This window comes from Chaetura pelagica, unplaced genomic scaffold, assembly GCF_000747805.2.
Source record: "Chaetura pelagica isolate M959 unplaced genomic scaffold, ChaPel_1.0 scaffold26, whole genome shotgun sequence".
NCBI classification, from domain to species: domain Eukaryota; kingdom Metazoa; phylum Chordata; class Aves; order Apodiformes; family Apodidae; genus Chaetura; species Chaetura pelagica.
Genome location: NW_009953793.1, coordinates 119,039 through 137,755, shown reverse-complemented (window position 1 = coordinate 137,755; position 18,717 = coordinate 119,039). Strand labels below are relative to the sequence as shown.

Sequence of the window (18,717 nt, the reverse complement as noted above, 5' to 3'; positions counted from 1 at the left end):
CCCTAGAGATGCCCTCCTCAGTTTAAAACAAACTATTACACAATCCTGAAAGAAAAGCCTGCAGATATTATCACAAATCACCAAGGGGCCGTTTGAGATGCATTCAGTGATGAATATAAGGCATTTTTTTTCCCCTCTAATTATAAGAGGAAAGAATTAGTAGTGCTAACAGAAGTGGCTTGTTTACTAAATAGCACTGCTCAAAGCATCACTGATTCTTCACTTACACTGGTTTAAGTGCAATTAAGCTGCTATCATTTCCTACTATAACCCAAAATGCAAACAAGTCTAAAAATGCTGCTGCTGCCTTCAACAGCCATTCCCTTTTATTCAGTGTATAATTTCATGCTAGATTACCATATCATTGGGATTTCCAACTGCCTCATAAATTGTTTTCTATCTGTGTTCTATCATTATTGGTGCTATTACAAAAAAAAACAACAAAAGAAGAAAGAAAAAAGTAAAAGGCCTGGTTTGCTTGGAAAACAATTAATTACTAGGCAATATGATGCTCACACAAGGCAACCTACAATTTTCAGCTTGCTCAAAGGGCAGGGCAGGTGGGGCAGAGCTGCACACACATGGAGATGCACAGGAGAGAGCTCTGTGTGGATGCAAACACTGGCTCTGCTGAGGGAAGCCTTGGGACACCTTATGGCAGAAGAATGGGAGCAGAGATCCATGCACTGGGAGAGGAAGGTAACATCACTGGACTGGGGAGCAGGTGAGAAGTGAGAGCAGCCCCCCCTGTACCTGCACTGCCCCAGCCTGCACCCAGCCAGACTGGCACAGACTCAGAGAATGGGGAAGGTTGGAAGGGACCTGAAAGATCACGAGGTTCCAACCTCCTTGCTATGAGCAGGGACACCTCCCACCAGCCCAGGCTGCACAAGCCCCATCCAGCCTGACCTTGAACACCCCCAGGGATGGGGCAGCCACAGCTTCCCTGGGCAACCTGGGCCAGTGCCTTCCTGCCCTCGTGGTGAAGAATTTCTTCCTGATATCTAACCCAAAAAATATCCCATCTTTCAGTTTAAAACCATTCCCCCTTGTTCTGTCACTGCCTTCTCTGGTGAAAAGCCCCTCCCCAGCTTTCCTGGAGCCCCTTCAGGCACTGGAAGCTGCTCTAAGGTCTCCCTGGAGCCTTCTCTTCTCCAGGCTGAACACCCCAACTCCCCCAGCCTGGCTCCAGAGCTGCTCCAGCCCTTGGATTGTCTCTGTGGCCTCCTCTGGCCCCTCTCCAACAGCTCCATGTCCCTCCTGTGCTGAGGGCACCAGAGCTGGACCCAGCTCTCCAGGGGGGGTCTGAGCAGAGCAGAGCAGAGGGGACAATCCCCTCCTGGCCCTGCTGCCCACGCTGCTGCTGCTGCAGCCCAGGATGTGCTGCCCCTCTGTCCTGGAAAGGAGAGCAGGGGTTGGCACAATATTTGGATTCCTTTAGCAGTGCATGTTTTGGAATTCACTATTGATGATTTGAAATGATCTGTGACTAAAACCTCTAGGATTGAATTGCTTGTAATGGGGGATTCTCAAAATGACCATTTCTGAACCCTGCAGTGCAGCTGGCATTACTGATGTGCCTGGAACAGGAACCAGCCCCTCAGCTGCCACAGCAACGTTGACATCCACAGACCAAGGTGCTTGAATTCACCTAAAATTACTTACAGAACAGAATCACAGAATCGCTTTGGTTGGAAAAAAACCTTCAAGAGCACAAAGATCTTATTATTATCATTAATAACAACTAATATTATATAATTCAATAACTGACAATGATACAGGACTGTGGAATACTCACTGAACACACATAGTAGCACGGAATTATACAATCAGCTGAGAAAACAAGAAGGGAATTCAGTTGAGTTTAATACCCAGGGAGGAGAGAAGCACTTTTCTGGGAAGAGCTTCAATCCCTACATGTTGCTTTTGCTTTTCAATACCAACCTCAGCCCGCCCGCTAAAGGAAATAGTCAGTGGGGCTGTAAAAAATGTTCCTAAAGACTTCCAGCCTGGTGTAGTTCCTTAGCAGCCAGGTCTGCAGGGGGCTGCCATTGCAAGCCTCCACCGTGGGCCCACGGGTGCCATCCTCTATCCTGCTTATGGTCAGGCAGGACTGGGTGATGATGTGCAGGAACGTGTGGGTCTGCACGACAGAAAGGTGGGAGATGTGAACACAGGCAAGCAGGGGCAGGGGCAGGCAAGGGGGCAAAGCAACAGCCTGTTTGACTAGGCAGCCACAGCAGGGAAGGAGGCAAAGCTAAGGGCACTCTGGTGGGAGTCACTACGGGGAAGCTGTGCCTGGGGATGCTCTGGTGTGGCATGGCAGGGAGGCTGGAGCAGCTGGCACACAGCACACCCCCAGCCAGCGTGGCCATCCACCCAGCTTTGGTTTCCCACCACCCTCTCTCACTGCTCTGCTGTGAGGGACTGGCCCAGCTAAGACCCCCTCACGTTCCATCTGCCATCCAGCCTGGGGTGTCTCCAGACACCCCCAGTGCCTGCAACCACCACTGCCCCCCACACAGCACAGCCCGGGCAGGGATGATGTTCCACTGCAGTAATACCCTGCAACACCCCCCCTGACACCCACTCGAGCATCCTTACCTTAAAACCACAATGAAATAAACATTTACATACAAGGAGATAAGAGGTTTTTTCACCAACTGTGACTTCAGCTCTGCCTTTACCAGGTGGCAGCAGGCAGAGCCAGCTGGGCAGGAGCTTCTCCTGCCCCAACCTCTGCCAGAAGCTGCTGGTGTGGGATGAGGGCAGGTGCCCAGGGAGGGTGCTGCCAGCACAGCTCAGGGGATGCTCTTCCTGCATCCCAGCCCTTGCTTTGGTAAGGAAAAACATAATGTACAGCTAAATAAGCCACTCAAAATACCATGAACAAATGTCCTTATAATGTCACTCTGGGTAACCAGCACGAGCATCAGCACTTGGGTTTGTTTCACTCCGTGTTGCTTTGTGTTCACTCCTGCTCTGAAGGGAACACAGGTACATAAATAAATGACTTCAAAACGTAATCATCTCTCCATCTTGCATGTTTATGCCACATTAAATGCCTACATTTAGCAGAGTCTTTGCATGGATATAAATAGTACTAAGTCATGTACCAGACTCTTTCTCTGGTACAGTCTCCTTCTCCAGTAAGTTTAACCTCTGTACCTCACCAAGGCTGCACTGACTTCAGAAAATCTACAGTAATGGAAGTGAGAGATCATTTCTCCCCTTCAGTCACTTGATTAAACATTAGTTTCTAAGAAGGTAATAAACTTGCAATGTTTTCCCTACTCACTTCTATAGGACTAAGTCCTTTCAGAGACACAGCAATAAGACTACACTTTATAGGAATAGTTCAACTATTGGCTATAAACACTTGGGGTAGGAGTTAGTTGACTACACCAAATCCAGCTGGTCCATAACTTTAAGAAGAGAAATAGTCACAAAGTCTGTGATTGTTTGGAGGATGCAGATCAGTAGGTGAGATGCTGATGACACAAATCATAGAAAGGTGAAGGTTGGAAGGGACCTTAAGGATCCTCAGGTTCCAACCCCCTGCATGGGCAGGGACACCTCCCACCAGCCCAGGCTGCTCCAAGCCCCATCCAACCTGCCCTTCAACACTGCCAGGGATGGGGCAGCCACAGCTTCTCTGGGCAATCTATTCCAGCACCTCACTACCCTCATGGTGAAGAATTTCTTCCTAATATCTAACCTGAATCTCCCCTCTTTCAGTTTAAAGCCATTCCCCCTTGTCTTCTCAGTGCCCTTTGGTGATGCAACGTGGAGTCACATCCTTTGGGAACAGGAATGAAAAGGAATGGCAGAACATGCAGCCAGCACCAGAAACAAGCACAAGAAACAACCCATGTAAACTGTGTCCATGAGCTCCTGTGCTTCTCTGCCATCAGCCTTGGTGCCACGTGTCAGGGAACGTGTCTTTTCTCTGCTGCTGTCCCTGCTCCAGCTGCTCTGGCCAGTCCCTGTAAAGCCCCAGCAGCCTGAAACCCTGCAGAGACACCTGAGCACGCTGGGTTTGGGGCAGCACCTGGGGAGGACACGGGGAGGGCACGAGGGTGGGTGGGCACAGCACTGCTAGGGAAGCAAGGCAGGGGCTACTCTAGGCTTGGGGGTTGCAGCTGTTACCAAACTTACCTCAAAGCTATATTCCCATTTACCAACATACTGAGGGAAAAGGGGGGGGGAGAAAAAAAGGAAACAGGGGTCAAACAGTGGGTCAAGAAACATTTTTGCCAAGTGTGTTTACAGACAAGTAACTGAAGTTACACAAGAGCAAACCCTGATGTCATTATCTGTGCCTGAGGATATGAAACTATCTCCTATCAGATGTGACATGTTGACATGATGATTTATTTTTTTTTCCTTACATCACTTGCCTGTGTTACACAAGTTATCCCCATGCTGTCCAGGCTGAGCTCTGCCTGGATGGCCTGGATGTCACTGGGAGACACAGCCAGGGAGCACAAACCTGGACAGGTTTGGCTCAGCTGCCAGCCCCAGCCTAACACTGAAGCCCTGCAAAAACATCTCCACCAAGGCCAGTGCCCCACGCAGGGGGAGAACAAACCACTTTAGCTAAAGTGCAAAACCAGGTTTCATTAGACAAGCAACATCAGATGCTGCTGGAGCAGCTCTGGCTCCAGCCCATCACAGCTCCTGGCTTGTTTTCTGCTCCTCTGCTGCCTCATTTCCCACCCCCATTCCAAAGCAAATGCCTTATAAATATGTTGTAAAGCCCAGGCTGATGGGCAGCCCTGGGAAGCTGGGAAAGCCTCACTTGGCACGTCCTGCTGACACTGCTGATTGATTGAGCTGCCCTGGCAAGGTAATGGGCAGCTTGAGAAGGGGCCAAGAATCTTAATGTGCTCTTAAAGAGTAGGGAAGAAAAGCATTAAAATTCCATCATGGATTAAAAAAAAATAATAAAAAATACACAACAACTAAAACCAACAAAAAAACCTCCCAAACCAAACAAAAAAAAGAAGAGAGAAAAAAACCCCAACTCCAAACCAACAACTTCCTGCCAAAATGTAAAAACATTCAGGAAAAAAAAAAGTGCTGAAAAACGCTACAAACTACCCCAGGCCGAAGCCTAAACACCAGTTTCCACCAGCACTGGTGAGTCCTGCCCAGAGGAGGCAATTTCCACCTTCCTGGGAACACCTCAGCTGGGGATCTGCATGACCTGTCACCTCCTGCTGGCAGCAGGATCCTCTCTTTAGCCTTCCATACATCCAGACTGTGCCACCCACAGGTTTTGCTGTAAGGCCTTCTTTTTAAACTATATAAGTACTAGAATCAATATTGGGCTTTTTTTTCTTCTACAGGTAATACATATATATTACTTTAAATATAGAATATTTACTTCTATGTAATACTTACTTTTTATTTAAAGTAATGTACAACATATATTACTTTAACACATAAAAATTACTTTAGACAGAGATATATATCTATATAACTAAGTAATTTATACTGTGGGGTTAAGAAAAAGATGCAGCTCAGTGAGAAGTGCCTTGTAGGAGGCAGCAATGGAACAGAAGGTCTGGGCAGCCCAGGTCCAGAGCCACAGCCCCTGCTGGTTGTGACAAACAGAACAACACAACAATCTGTGTGAGCAGAAAGAAACAACAACTTCTTGATTGCAAATGATTTTGTTTCAGCATGGTCTTATGTAGATATTAAAAGGGTTTTTTTTGATCCAGACAAGGTGCATTTCTGTGCTTCCATTCCATTCTGCCATCCTTGCCAAGAAAGTCAATGGAACTTATGTTTAAGGGTTTTATTATTATTATTATTATTATTATTATTATTATTATTATTATTATTATTATTATTATAAAGCAGTAAGAATACTGCAGCTCCCTGACCATTCATCTAGCTATGTGACATGGCAACAGTCCCTGCAAACACCAATTTAAACATTTTGCATTCCTCAAGGTGAGAGGAACCCCTTGGGAACTGCAACATTCCCTTCCATTACACGTGATTCATCCACCTTTATCAATTTCCAAACAATGTCCTTTTCTTCAACGACACAACCCGTGGCCATCTGCTAATATTTAATTCCTCCTCAGCCACAACTTCTTTTGCTTAATTAAAAAGTATTTAAACTCAGTTCTGTGGTGGTTTGGTTTTTTTTTTCCCCAAAAGGTGTAGAGACCCTGGCAAGCTCTGCACTGTTTATGACCCATAAAGACATCACCATCAATTTATCTCTGAGACATGATGCTAAATACTGTTTCCATCCAGTAACTTCGTGACACACACTGAGCAATGGATTTATCATAGACTCAGAGAATGGTGAAGGTTGGAAGGGACCTTAAAGATCATGAGGTTCCAACCCCCCTGCATGGGCAGGGACACCTCCCAGCAGCCCAGGTTGCTCCAAGCCCCATCCAACCTGCCCTTCAACACTGCCAGGGATGGGGCAGCCACAGCTTCTCTGGGCAACCTGGGCCAGTGCCTTCCTACCCTCATGATTAATTTCTTCCTGATGTCTGATCTAAATCTCCCCTCTTCCAGTTTCAATCCCTTCCCCCTGCTCCCATCCCTCCCTGCCCTTGTCCCAAGCCCCTCCCCAGCTTTCCTGGAGCCCCTTCAGGAACTGGAAGCTGCTCTAAGGTCTCCCTGGAGCCTTCTCTTCTCCAGGCTGAACACCCCAACTCTCCCAGCCTGGCTCCAGAGCAGAGCTGCTCCAGCCCTTGGACCATCTCTGTGTCTCCTCTGGCCCCTCTCCAACAGCTCCATGCCTTTCCTGTGATGTTATCTCAGTTATCAACTGATTTACCTCCACTATCGATGGATTTATCTGTTCTCACCTGACTGATCCAGTTACCAGCTGATAACCCAACAGGCTCACCAGGATTTCAAGTGACACAATTTTCCCTGGCAGACTTTTCAAAGCTATGAAGACACGCTGGCAAACCTTAAAACTCAGCTGCCTGCACACCTGACTGACTCACCCCCTGAGAGCAGCTCCCTGGCACAACAGCAGCACAAACAGGGATTTCTGTTGGAATAGTTAAAATCCAGTTTCCAGGAGCCCCTGGGCTCTGGTTGCTGCTGGAAATGCAGCTTCTCCCTCCAGTGCTGGAAGCAGGTGAGGCCCAAAGTCTGACAGCAGAACCTCTCTGTGCTCTGCCCATACCCCTACCATGGGGTTTTTCTGGGGGAGGGGGGGAGAGAAGGAAGATTCAGAAATTTCTTTGAGATTTCTCAAAATAATTACTGTTTAAGTATTTCCTGCCCAGGAAAACCAGGACTCTTCCTCCTTTATGTGGCTTTTCCCAGGAGAGCAGCAGCCCTGCTGCACATCTGACCAGAGCCACCAGCTCTGCAGACTCTTGATACTTCTGAGTACTTGGATCCTGTTTATTCCCCCAAGGATCTTCCTCACTTCTTTCAGTCCATGTCACCTGGTGCACTAAGTAACCTTGGGGTGAATCCCACACCTGGAACAGCTCAGTGCTGAGCTTGGGGTCAGTCCCTCATCTCTCCCTGTGCAGCTGAATTTTGACCCAAAAATCCACATGCCAGTTCTCACCCTCTCCCCCAGCTGAGGGTTTCCTGCTCTGACAAACCAGCTGGTACCTGCTGGGCACTATTTTCTTCCAGCATTCCCAGTTAACTTGCCTCTCAAGTGCAAGTTGAAATGTAGAAATAATTCCAAGCCTTTAAAGCTTTTAGAACACACCCTTGGCCTGAGAAAAGGAGAAAAGAGGCTTTTTGAACAGTTTCAAACCAGCTGGACCTGGCATTTTCACAAATAGGTGTGAACAGATTTGAGATTTACCTTCCTTATCACCACAAAATCTTCCCAATTACTTGTTTGTTTTTGGAAAAGAAATATGAATGCTGGGATTACCAAAGGGAACTGTAACATCCTTCAGGTATGGATACATTCTGAAAATGATGTTCTATTTTTGTCTTTCTAACAAATATATTTAAATGCCATAATTTAAACAAAACTGGAATATTATAGAAAATTAAATCACAGTGAATCCAAGAAAATTAACTGAAGATCTCTGGATTACTTAGTTTTCTTAAAATTATCTGAAAATCTATTCAGAAATCCCTTTTTATGATTATTTGCACCTCTCATTGTACCTCCAGGTGTGGCCAGGGCACTCTTGTCCCTCAGTCTCAACCCCTAAATACCTTTACCAGGAGCAGGGATGGGGTCTGTATCCCCCCAGAATCCTGCCCATATTAACTGAGTTAATTCACTAATAAATGTATCATAAATATCCATTCCCTCATCCAAGGGAATTCTGCAAGCTGAGGTCTGAATGTTCACAGAGTAGAACTGTTAACAAAAATGTTCCTGTGAATAAATAAGAAGGTACATCATGGAATGGGCTGTGGTTTGTGTGTGGGACAAACTGCAAACCCGTTGTCCTGGAGATCCCTTATATAAAAACAAAGTGTATTTCTTTTTTATGAGCTCCATCTAATGGTTGATTTTGTTTTTACACAGCTACTTACAAGTTTTCCATGGTGGAACTCTGAGGCTACACTTCAGAGAATAAGACAGTGTGTTTCTAATGCTAAAAGCAAAGGAGAGCAGATGGGGTTGATAGAGTCCTAGAATCACAGCATGTCTTGGGTTGGAAGGGAGCAATAAAGCTCATCTAGTCCAGCCCCCCTACAATAAGCAGGGACATCTCACACTAGACCAGATTGCTCAGAGCCTCATCAAGCCTGACCCTGAATGTCTCCAGGGATGGGGCCCCCACCACCTTTCTAGGCAACCCCTTCCAGTGCTTCACCACCCTCATATTAAATAATTTTTTCCTAATATCCAACCTCAATCTACCCTCCTCTAGCTTGAAATCATCACCCCTTGTCCTATTGTTCCATGTGCTTGTGAAAGAAATGGAGCCCTCCCTGCTGAGAGGTAAAAGCAGTTATTCCTACTAAATATAGGGAATGCTTTTTAGAAGACTACACATCTTTTAAACACATCATTAACTTTCTAGCTCTGCAGCATCTCCCTACCTTTGCAGCCATGCAGTGTGGCAGTGCTGGTGGGCATCTCTGCTCTGGGACTAGCAGAGCTGTGAGAGTGCAGGGCAGGGAGACTCATCTGTGGTTGGTTGTGCCCAAAAGAGCCAGGGGACAGTGACTGGCAGGGTAGATGATAGATAGATAGATAGATAGATAGATAGATAGATAGATAGATAGATAGATAGATAGATAGATAGATAGATAGATAGATAGATAGATAGATAGATAGATAGATAGATAGATAGATAGATAGATAGATAGATAGATAGATAGATAGATAGATAGATAGATAGATAGATAGATAGATAGATAGATAGATAGATAGATAGATAGATAGATAGATAGATAGATAGATAGATAGATAGATAGATAGATAGATAGATAGATAGATAGATAGATAGATAGATAGATAGATAGATAGATAGATAGATAGATAGATAGATAGATAGATAGATAGATAGATAGATAGATAGATAGATAGATAGATAGATAGATAGATAGATAGATAGATAGATAGATAGATAGATAGATAGATAGATAGATAGATAGATAGATAGATAGATAGATAGATAGATAGATAGATAGATAGATAGATAGATAGATAGATAGATAGATAGATAGATAGATAGATAGATAGATAGATAGATAGATAGATAGATAGATAGATAGATAGATAGATAGATAGATAGATAGATAGATAGATAGATAGATAGATAGATAGATAGATAGATAGATAGATAGATAGATAGATAGATAGATAGATAGATAGATAGATAGATAGATAGATAGATAGATAGATAGATAGATAGATAGATAGATAGATAGATAGATAGATAGATAGATAGATAGATAGATAGATAGATAGATAGATAGATAGATAGATAGATAGATAGATAGATAGATAGATAGATAGATAGATAGATAGATAGATAGATAGATAGATAGATAGATAGATAGATAGATAGATAGATAGATAGATAGATAGATAGATAGATAGATAGATAGATAGATAGATAGATAGATAGATAGATAGATAGATAGATAGATAGATAGATAGATAGATAGATAGATAGATAGATAGATAGATAGATAGATAGATAGATAGATAGATAGATAGATAGATAGATAGATAGATAGATAGATAGATAGATAGATAGATAGATAGATAGATAGATAGATAGATAGATAGATAGATAGATAGATAGATAGATAGATAGATAGATAGATAGATAGATAGATAGATAGATAGATAGATAGATATAGATAGATAGATAGATAGATAATAGATAGATAGATAGATAGATAGATAGATAGATAGATAGATAGAGATAGATAGATAATATATAGATAAATAGATAGATAATATATAGATAAATAGATAGATAGATAATAGATAGATAATAGATAGATAGATAGATAGATAGATAGATAGATAGATAGATAGATAATAGGTAGATAGATAGATAGATAGATAGATAGATAGATAGATAGATACAGATGTTTTTTGTTTGATCAGGAAGGATTGCTCTCAACACCTCTGGCAGAGAAAGAGCATTTTGTGAGGAGCTGCACCTTGGGCCAGGTGCATGGCTAGCCAAGGGTGAGAGCTGGGGTGGGAGTGAGAGCAGATCCTGGTGGAGAGCTGAAACCCAGGCTCTGGAGATGGAGCAGGAATCTGCAGCACTGATTCCATGTCCTTGGCCACCACTCAGCACTACACTCCTTAGCTTCTCTTGGAAACAATCTAAAACTGATTAAAAAGCAATTATCAGCTGCTTGCAGGAATGAGACAAGGAAGGACGCAAGACCTTAAGGCTCAGGTATTAATTGCTGGCATGAACAGCCTCAAAAATACCTAAAAATTATCAGAATACTCACACATTCTGTGTGGTAGGATAAATACTCTTCTTTCAAACGTTAAACTCAATAATGCATGAGAAGTTCCCCCATAACCTGCACGTGACTGCTAGTCTGGGTGGTGTTCTCCTCCTGCCCTGGCAGCTCAGCATCATGCAGCTTTAGTCTCACCACCACGTGCCAGGAAGATCCTGCCTTGAGGAAAAGGCTGAAACACCTTGGTGGGAATCTCACCAGGCAAACCTGCACGTTCCCACTGCAAAGCAAAAGCTGAACACCAATGTTTTCACTCCCACCTGCCTCGCTTAAAGAGAACGGTTTGGCTGTGAAACCCTGAGGTGCTCACACATCATTTGCACTGATTTTACCAGCTGCCCTTAGGGCACCAACCTGCACTCTCTGGGTTCTGACACACTGCAGTTTGGTGGCTTAAGAAAAGCCAGAAGCAACCACCTCCCACCCCAGGGCGCTGAAGGGGTGACTGGGAGGTGGGAAAGGACTCAACCCAACCAGAATCCAGAGGCAGCCTCCAGGAGCCAGCAGGAACATACTGGAAAAGCTGCAACTGAACAACAAGGGGATCTTGTTTTCTGCCTCACTTCTACCAGCAATGCAGAAGGAGCCTAGGAGGCTGGAAGGCACCAGCAGCTCCTAGAAATGAGCTGATTTTTAAGCAATAATTGACTTTTTCACTAAATGTCACTAAAAATGAACTTCTGTGGCAAGACCACAGGAACCCTGGCTGCTCACTGAACTGCTCTGCACTCCTGAGGCAGAGCAGGGATCCCCACCCCATCCCCAGGCTCCCCAGCCCTGGCCCCAAGGCCGGTGCTGCTGCCTCGGGTACCTCAGCATCGTACTCCCAGAGCTGGTTCCCCCTCATGTGGTGGCACTTCAGCATGAGGACGGGGCCGTTCAGCCTCGAGACGTCCAGGCACAAGTCATCCGTGCGGATCTCCTTGTCGGCAGTGTAGGAGAACACCTGGGAACAGAACAACACCAGGAAACAGCACTGAGGATCAGCCAAGTCCTGACCATGGACCATAAAGGAATTTCACCCCAGTGGAGCAGAATTACTGTGGTGTCCTGGCTTGCACAAGAGCCTCAAGCAAGCTCCTCCACTAGTGAACGTCTGCTGCACGTCAGAGCATCACAGACTCACAGGATGGGACATTTCAAGGCCATCCAGTCCAAGCCCCTGCAGTGAGCAGGGACACCTGCAACTAGATCAGGTTGCTCAGAGCTCTGTCCAACCTGACCTGGGGTGTTTCCAGGGATGGGGCACCTCCCACGTCTCTGGGCAACCTGGGCCAGAAATACCATGTTTAGGAAAAACATCTGATTTGCTCAAGCCCAGGAATCCTCCAGGCATACACTCAGTTTTAGCTCCTTCTTCAATCATTCATCTCCCTTTCCAGTACACTGCTTTGAAACTATTTTTGGAACCCCAAGCACAGAAGCCAAGAAGGAATAAAATCTGGGAGATGTTAATGAACAACCTAAAACAAGTCAAAATGACTGTGGATGCTGTAACATGAAGCTGTGATATCTATAAACACCCACAGAAACAGACACCTGTGAGATGGGAGGGACATCTCTCTCCCACAGACATGTTCATTTCATTTCTAAGTAAAACACACCCTACTTGTCCAGTGGGAACACTCAGCACACTGCTCAGTGCTCAGACCCCCAGGTGTCACATCCTTCAAACTGTCCTTGGTCAAAGCAGACCTAAGATGAGACCAGGTAGCCAGAGACAAGCCTGCAGTGCAGGACCTGGGCTGAAACAACCATTACACAAACCCAGACACCACCATCACCTTCAGCTCCCAAGTTACCATAATTAACATCCAACAGGAAAACCTTCTGGGAAGGGCTTTGGTTTTCCTTTGGACCACCTTCAATCAAAATTCTTTGTTACTGGGAGAACACTGGACCTACCTGCCTGCTCTCGTGCAAGGAACTGCTGGAACACGGACCGTGGGCAAATCATCTGAAAATCACTGGTATTTGTAGCATCTCTCACTCAAAGCAGCAGTTTGTGTTCAAGAATCACTCAGATGAATATATTGTACAAGATCTTTAATCCCTCCCTGTGCTCATGATGAGGGGATCTACCCACTCCCATCTATCCTGAAGCCACTTTGAACTGCAATTTCCAACTTACTGGTGTTTTTTCTTGCATCCTACTTGCATCAGGCACTTCCTTCTTGCCTCAGAGACACGTTTTTAGCCTCAGAGAGATGTTTTCTTCTGTGTTTTATAGGGAGGAAATGCTTACATTTTGAAATGCATTTCCATACCTTGGATAATTGCAATGCACTGCTCCATTATGTCTGTTGAAATAGTAAGTGATGTCTGAATTAACAATTACAGGAGATGGGTTTGAGAAACATGCTGTCTGCAGAAAGAAAAATGAATGCTAATTAAGAGGCTGTAAAGTTATCAGGCCAGCATTTTGCTACCATCCATATTAATTATAGATGTAATTATATTAATGTCATATAAAAATGGAGGGTGAGAAACAACATGTTGCATTTTACAGCTAATTAAAGAGCATATTTCACCCCACACATGGCAGTGCAAGACAGGAAAGGAACTTTCTAAGCAGGAGTCCAGTCTCCTGGTACCCTGAGCATTTAATTTTTGTTAATATCTGTTATTAATACATTTCCATGAGGCAAGTTTAGAGGCAGAAGGAAAGTGCTGCAAAGCCAAAGCTCCATTAAAACTGATGCTTTAGTGGCACTGAGACATCAGCCAGACTGAACTGAGAGGGGTGCTCCATATAGCCCTGACAGCCCCATGGCTTCCTTAAAGCTGCTACTAAAATAGAAATATACTTATCAATAAAAATATAAATATTATAAATATGGATATAAATATAAATGTAAATATAAACACAAATAAATATAAATAATAATGTAAATAATATAGATATAGATACAGAGATAGAGATAGAGATAGAGATAGAGATAGAGATAGAGATAGAGATAGAGATAGAGATAGAGATAGAGATAGAGATAGAGATAGAGATAGAGATAGAGATAGAGATAAATATAAATATAAATATAAATATAAATATAAATATAAATATAAATATAAATAAATATAAATATAGGGACTGCAATAGCCCATGGCTAAAATTTTCCTTTCCTGTTACTTGGTTGAACATTTTTTTGGAAAGCAGTTGGCCAGGATATTTAATCAACTCATAAGACATCTAATACTGAGAATATTGTTCATAAACCTTTATTTTACACTTCATTATGTGGAACTAAATCTTGAGGATGCATCCGTGCAATGCAGGAAATCTGCCCCAGAGCAGAGGCAGTTATAAGCAGGACATAGCACAGAAAAAAATCTAATTTACTCTGTCAACCACTCTAATTATCTACGGGGTTCCCAAAGGTAAATTTTGAACTCACCTTTGACAATTCATTTTAAATATTCTAATACAAGCTGCAAGGAGAGCACTGCTCCTCCCCTCCCAAACCTGCCTGCATCTTCAATGCTGAAAGCCACCTCAGGCAGAGGAGGTGAATGGAACTGGTTGCCCCACCACCCAGAAAAGATCCAGGACTCTCACCATTTAATAACCAGTTCAGCCCCTTTTAGGGACAAAGACTTGGATATTTTCCTGTTCACTCAAATCTCCTCTTCCTCCAGGCCAGGCAATCACTTGAGCATTTCAACCCTTGAGCAAAGCTGCCCAGAGAAGGCACCTCTACCAGACAGGACTCTGGGGAGATGGGTGTCCAACAGCCAAGTCCATCCCTCACCAGGGAACAAGGGCACTTACTCTCTGGAGGAAAAAACAACCCAGTTCCAACACCTGGACACTGGGCACTCATCAGGATGGCTTGGGCAGAGAACAGCAACTGCTGTGGCCACAGCCCCGTGGAGACCCAGCCCTGCAGCCAGAGCCTCTGGCACTGGGCATGTCCAGCCCTCCTTGAATTCCAAATCATTTATGCAACAGTTTGTAGTTTTTGCCAGCGGTTTCTTTTCACCCTGAAGGGAGATGGTGAAGCTACAGCCCCATAAAGCAGCCAGTGCAACCCACCAGCAGGATATTAAATCCCTCCAAGGGTCAATCTTCAGTCCATTGGATGACCTGAAGATGTGTCTCTGAGAAGCTCCTGGCATCACCTGGGGCCACTCCAGGGGTCAGGATCAGACTCCTCTCCAAAACAGAGGTTATGCCATGATCTTCAATGCCATGAAAGCAACAGCCACATGAACCAGTGAGTGGTACAGACACAGAAGTGACTTCCCCATCATGGAGAGATAAAGCTCATCCTCAAGCTCTAACCACCAGTGCCAAGGAGGGGTTGAACCTGGTGCTCAGCTGCAAGGAGTGCAAAGCTGGAATTCAGAGTGACTCACCATAACCCAGAGGAACACTGTCATTCCCACCAGCTATCACTGACCCGAGTCAATAGCTGGAACTTTATTAAATGGCCATCAGAATAAAAATAAAATAGGAGGGGAGTGAAGAAAATGGGCTGACAGCATCTGCTGGGGATGTGTACAGCAACAGCAGGGGGATCTCCAGGAAACAGGTACAGCAAGGTGTCCAAGGGCTGCAAAGGAACTTGGGTTCATCAGAGTCAGAAAATGGCACTGGAAAGCACACTGGGAACAATCCTTAGTGCAGATGGCATGCACACCTTCCTGATCTTCACACCTCTGTCCTCCCCCAGAGTCCCCTGTCCTTCTCTGAACCACTGTTACTCAGAGAACCATCAAATCCCAAACTGGTTTGGGTGAGAAGGGACCTTAAAGCTCATCCAGTCCCACCCCCTGCATGGGCAGGGACACCTCCCAGCAGCCCAGGCTGCTCCAAGCCCCATCCAACCTGCCCTTCAACACTGCCAGGGATGGGGCAGCCACAGCTTCCCTGGGCAACCTGGGCCAGGCTCTCACCACCCTCACAGGGAAGAATCTCGTCTTGATGTCTGATCTAAATCTCCCCTCCTCCAGTTTCAATCCATCCCACTCATCCCATCCCTCCCTGCCCTTGTCCCAAGCCCCTCCCCAGCTTTCCTGGAGCCCCTTCAGGCACTGGAAGCTGCTCTAAGGTCTCCCTGGAGCCTTCTCTTCTCCAGGCTGAACACCCCAACTCTCCCAGCCTGGCTCCAGAGCAGAGCTGCTCCAGCCCTCCCATCACCTCTGTGGCCTCCTCTGGACTCATGCCAAACATTCTTCTATCAGGGTTTCAGATGCACTCAGCAATTGCCACAGGAACTGAAAGAAACCTGATTTTTGGCTCCAGAGGGGCAGCAGGGTGGCATGGAGGGGGCTGGTGTGTGTGTGCTCTGCTGGCTTGGGTTTGGGTTTTTTGTAAAGGGTGGCTGCCTGCCCATCTGCACCAAGGAGCTGCTGTCGCTCCCACCATCTCCCACTGCTCATTACAACAAGGTTACACCACTTCCTAGTGGGCACAGCAAACACTTGCATGCTGCATTTTACCTACCCAGGCTTCATCCCAATGTCCCACACATCACGACTGCCCGTGCTCCCAGGGGGACTCCTGCTGCCAATTTAAGGCAGCAGCAATTCAGTTTTCCCACAGACTCTAAAAAGAAGGCATCATTCTCCTTCTGACTGTGCTAAACAAGAGCTACTGTTATTTAACATGCAGGCACTGCTCCTCTGGTCCCTGTTAATCACAGTTATTGGCACAGTGCTGGAGATCAAGGAGGGCTCTGTTGTGCTGCACCCTGAGCAAATCCAGACTATTAGGCAGTCCCTGCCCCAAAGGTTTATCACCTCAATCCATAAAAATGATGTAAAGTCTGCAAGGGGAACCATAGCTCAGCAAAATGGGCTAACAAAATACAAGCAATAACCAGCTTTATTCATAATGGGTCTGTTTGGAAGATGAAAAGCTGCAGCGAAAGCCAAGTCAGGGAAAACAGGAGGTTGTAGAAGGTGAAAAAGGCAGGAAGAGCAAAGAAGGGCGAAGTTACTTTCTGGCAGCCCCTTATGAAACCCAGTATTTACCCAGGGCACCACCATTTAAGACATCAAAGTGCTGAACCTGAAGCTTGTGCTGTGTTTCCTTGCCCTGTGAGCTCCCTGGGCAGGTGCTTTGGTTTGAGATGGGCTGCAAAGACACTGCCCGGTTCTTCACCTGGATCAGTCTCATGGATTCGTGTCTAACTGAGCTGAAGGTCTGGCTCTGTCCACCCCTGTGCATAAAAGGCTTTTAGATGACTTAACAAAGAGCTGTGGTGGAGAAACCAGCTAACTCAAAATGGGAAAGGGGGTTCCTGCCTGTGCCTGGAGAGCAAGCTGAGATCCCATGGCCCTTCTGCCACCCCCAGCACCTGCAGCCACCCTGGGGCCCTCTGCTCCAGAGTCATCATCACTGGCAGTGATACTAGCACAGGAAAAACCCCTCTGTACATCCCCCTGGAAACAGCTGCCTTCCATCACAGAAACACCACCCAGCTCCAGCAGCTCATGAGTTCCTTACCCCTTCCCAGGGGCACCCAATTCCCACAGCACCCAGTGAGTCCTGCCAGAGCCAGAGGTCTTACCTGGCTTTGCTACCATCCTCTGCTCAGCAAGTGCTGCTGTTTGAAAGGCACTGGGAAGTATTCACATGTAGTGTCAACGGGAAGAAAGGGAAGGTCTCTGAAACAGACCCGTTTCTGAAAGACCCACATGATTCACAGCTAACTGGGGACAAAGAACCCTCCAGCAACCCTTCCTGTGTGCACCAGGCTCCTCCTGAACTGTCAGGGCAAACAAAGCCTGAACTTCCTGTAGAAAACACTGCCAGAAGGGACCCATGTTCCCCCTGGAACCTATGAAACATGTGAACTCTGATCACACCTGCCCCAGGTAAACTCACTCAAAGCAAACTCCTGGCTGATGCAATTCCACAGTCACTGAAAACAAATCTTGACAAAATGCTCCCCATCCTGCAGGAAACACAATGACCTTTCCACAGCATCCTCTCCCACATGGAGCTGCCATGCACAGGAGATGCTGACAGCCTGGGCAGCAGGGGACAGGAGCTCCAAGCTGCCTGGGGAGAGGTTTTATAGAATCATGGAATCGTTTGGGTTGGAAAAGCCATTTAAGACCATTAAGTCCAACCCTTCCCCCAGCCCTGCCCAGGCTACCCCTGCCCCATGTCCCTCAGCACCACATCTCCAGGGCTTGGAAACCCCTCCAGGGATGGGGACTGCCCCCCTCAACCTCCACCTCCCCTGGCACAACCTGAGGCCATTTCCTTGTCCCAGCCCTTGTTCCTGGGGAGCAGAGCCCGACCCCCCTGGCTCCAACCTCCTCTCAGCAGCTGCAGAGCCAGCAGGTCTCCCCTCAGCTCCTTGTCTCCAGGCTGGACACCCCCAGCTCCCTCAGCTGCTCCTGCTCACACTTGTGCTCCAGCCCCTTCCCTGGACACACTCCAGCCCCTCCGTGTCCTTCCTGTCCCCAGGGGCCCAGAACTGAGCCCAGGATTTGAGTTTCAGCCTCCCCAGTGCCCAGCACAGGGGGACAGTCCCTGCCCTGCTCCTGCTGGCCACCCCAGTGCTGACACAAGCCAGGATGATGCTGGTGGCCACCTTGGCCACCTCCTGCCCACCCTGGATCACCTGCTTTGATTATTGCCCTGAGCACAGGCTTGATGCTCCCAAGAGCTGCTGCCAACATTCCCAGGGCCAGGCAATGAAAGCCTGAGCACTGTGTCCATGACAGCAGGCAGGGAAAGCAGACAGCTCTGTCACCCTCCACCAGCCCTCTGGGAGGAGCAAATTTCCTCTAAAATACCACAAAGCCACAGCTCAGCAGTGGGGGGGGGCAAGGGGG

The 18,717-nt window shown here is 46.3% G+C and overlaps 1 protein-coding gene across 1 annotated transcript in view; it reads right to left on the bottom strand.

Annotated features, from left to right (window-relative positions):
• Window positions 1–1,957: 1,957 nt before the first annotated feature.
• GALNT13 (polypeptide N-acetylgalactosaminyltransferase 13) overlaps window positions 1,958–18,717 on the bottom strand; it is a 71,224-nt gene continuing 54,464 nt past the window's right edge. Inside the window, exons 9-10 of the mRNA XM_010001066.1 lie at window positions 11,738–11,872; window positions 1,958–2,143 (exon numbers count right to left, since the gene is read on the bottom strand). Of these exons, the coding sequence (XP_009999368.1) occupies window positions 1,958–2,143; window positions 11,738–11,872 (321 nt within the window). The remainder of the gene's footprint in view (window positions 2,144–11,737; window positions 11,873–18,717) is intronic.